This window comes from Apaloderma vittatum, unplaced genomic scaffold (assembly GCF_000703405.1).
Source record: "Apaloderma vittatum isolate BGI_N311 unplaced genomic scaffold, ASM70340v1 scaffold30649, whole genome shotgun sequence".
Lineage (NCBI taxonomy): Eukaryota > Metazoa > Chordata > Aves > Trogoniformes > Trogonidae > Apaloderma > Apaloderma vittatum.
This window is the reverse complement of record NW_009735089.1, coordinates 1,107-1,962: the sequence shown is the minus strand read 5'-3', so window position 1 is coordinate 1,962 and position 856 is coordinate 1,107. Positions and strand designations below refer to the sequence as shown.

Below are 856 nucleotides of genomic sequence, written 5' to 3'. Positions count from 1 at the left end.
GTACCAGCAATGCCTCTTGCTTGTCGCCTTCAGATCATCTTGGAGCACCTGAAGCAGCAGGGATGCTCAAACGTCGTCTTCACTGACTGCCAGCGTGATAGCAATGTCAAGAAGGTAATGGGCCAACAGCCCCGTGCCAGCCGTGCTTCCCTGTCAACAGCTGAGGGCCACATGCTGATCTCCCAGCCCCACGGAGAGGCCTTGCTGCCCCACTGTGAGGACGTGATACTGGCTGGTCCAGAGCAATCTTCACTTGCACCTTGCCCAAGGCACCCTGTCCTCTGCTCAGCCCTCATTTTGCACATCCTCTTGGCGCAGTGTCCTCTGAGAGAGTGGCACCTGCCAGCCCAGGTACAGAGCCACAGTTACAGCCCTTCTCTGTTGTTTCTCTGCAGATTGTTCCCCTGGTTGCCAAGCTGGTGGACAACAGCCCACGCTACCACAGGGCTGAGGTGAGACAGGCAGTGCATGCACAGGGAGTTAGGGTAGTCACCTTCCTCTCCAGCTGGAGGGACAAGGCTGCCCGCACACACACCAAAACCACTGGAAAACGCCAGGCTGTTCTGCCGTTGTGGCTGCCTGGCTTTTTTCCGGTAGCCAGCCGCTCCCTGCCTGCATCCTCCTCCCTTCCAGAGCAACGACTACAGCATCATGGTGATCGGTGTGCCCAACGTTGGCAAGTCGTCACTCATCAACTCTCTGCGGAGGCTGCACCTCAAAAAGGGTATTTCTTTGTGATGCCTGGGCTCGGGGAGGAGTTGCCGTGGAGTGGGCTGTGAGGCAGATCATCACCTGCTTCTCTGATGGTATTTTTTCCCGTAGGGCAAGCCCTCGGGGTGGGGGGAGGACCCCGCGT

General features: G+C 58.1%; 1 protein-coding gene across 1 annotated transcript in view; it reads left to right on the top strand.

The window, feature by feature from the left end:
* Positions 1-856, top strand: part of MTG1 (mitochondrial ribosome-associated GTPase 1) — a gene marked incomplete at both ends in the record, with an annotated part of 2,124 nt that overhangs the window by 165 nt on the left and 1,103 nt on the right. Inside the window, 4 exon segments of the mRNA XM_009876489.1 lie at positions 9-114; positions 396-452; positions 634-724; positions 823-836. Of these exon segments, the coding sequence (XP_009874791.1) occupies positions 9-114; positions 396-452; positions 634-724; positions 823-836 (268 nt within the window).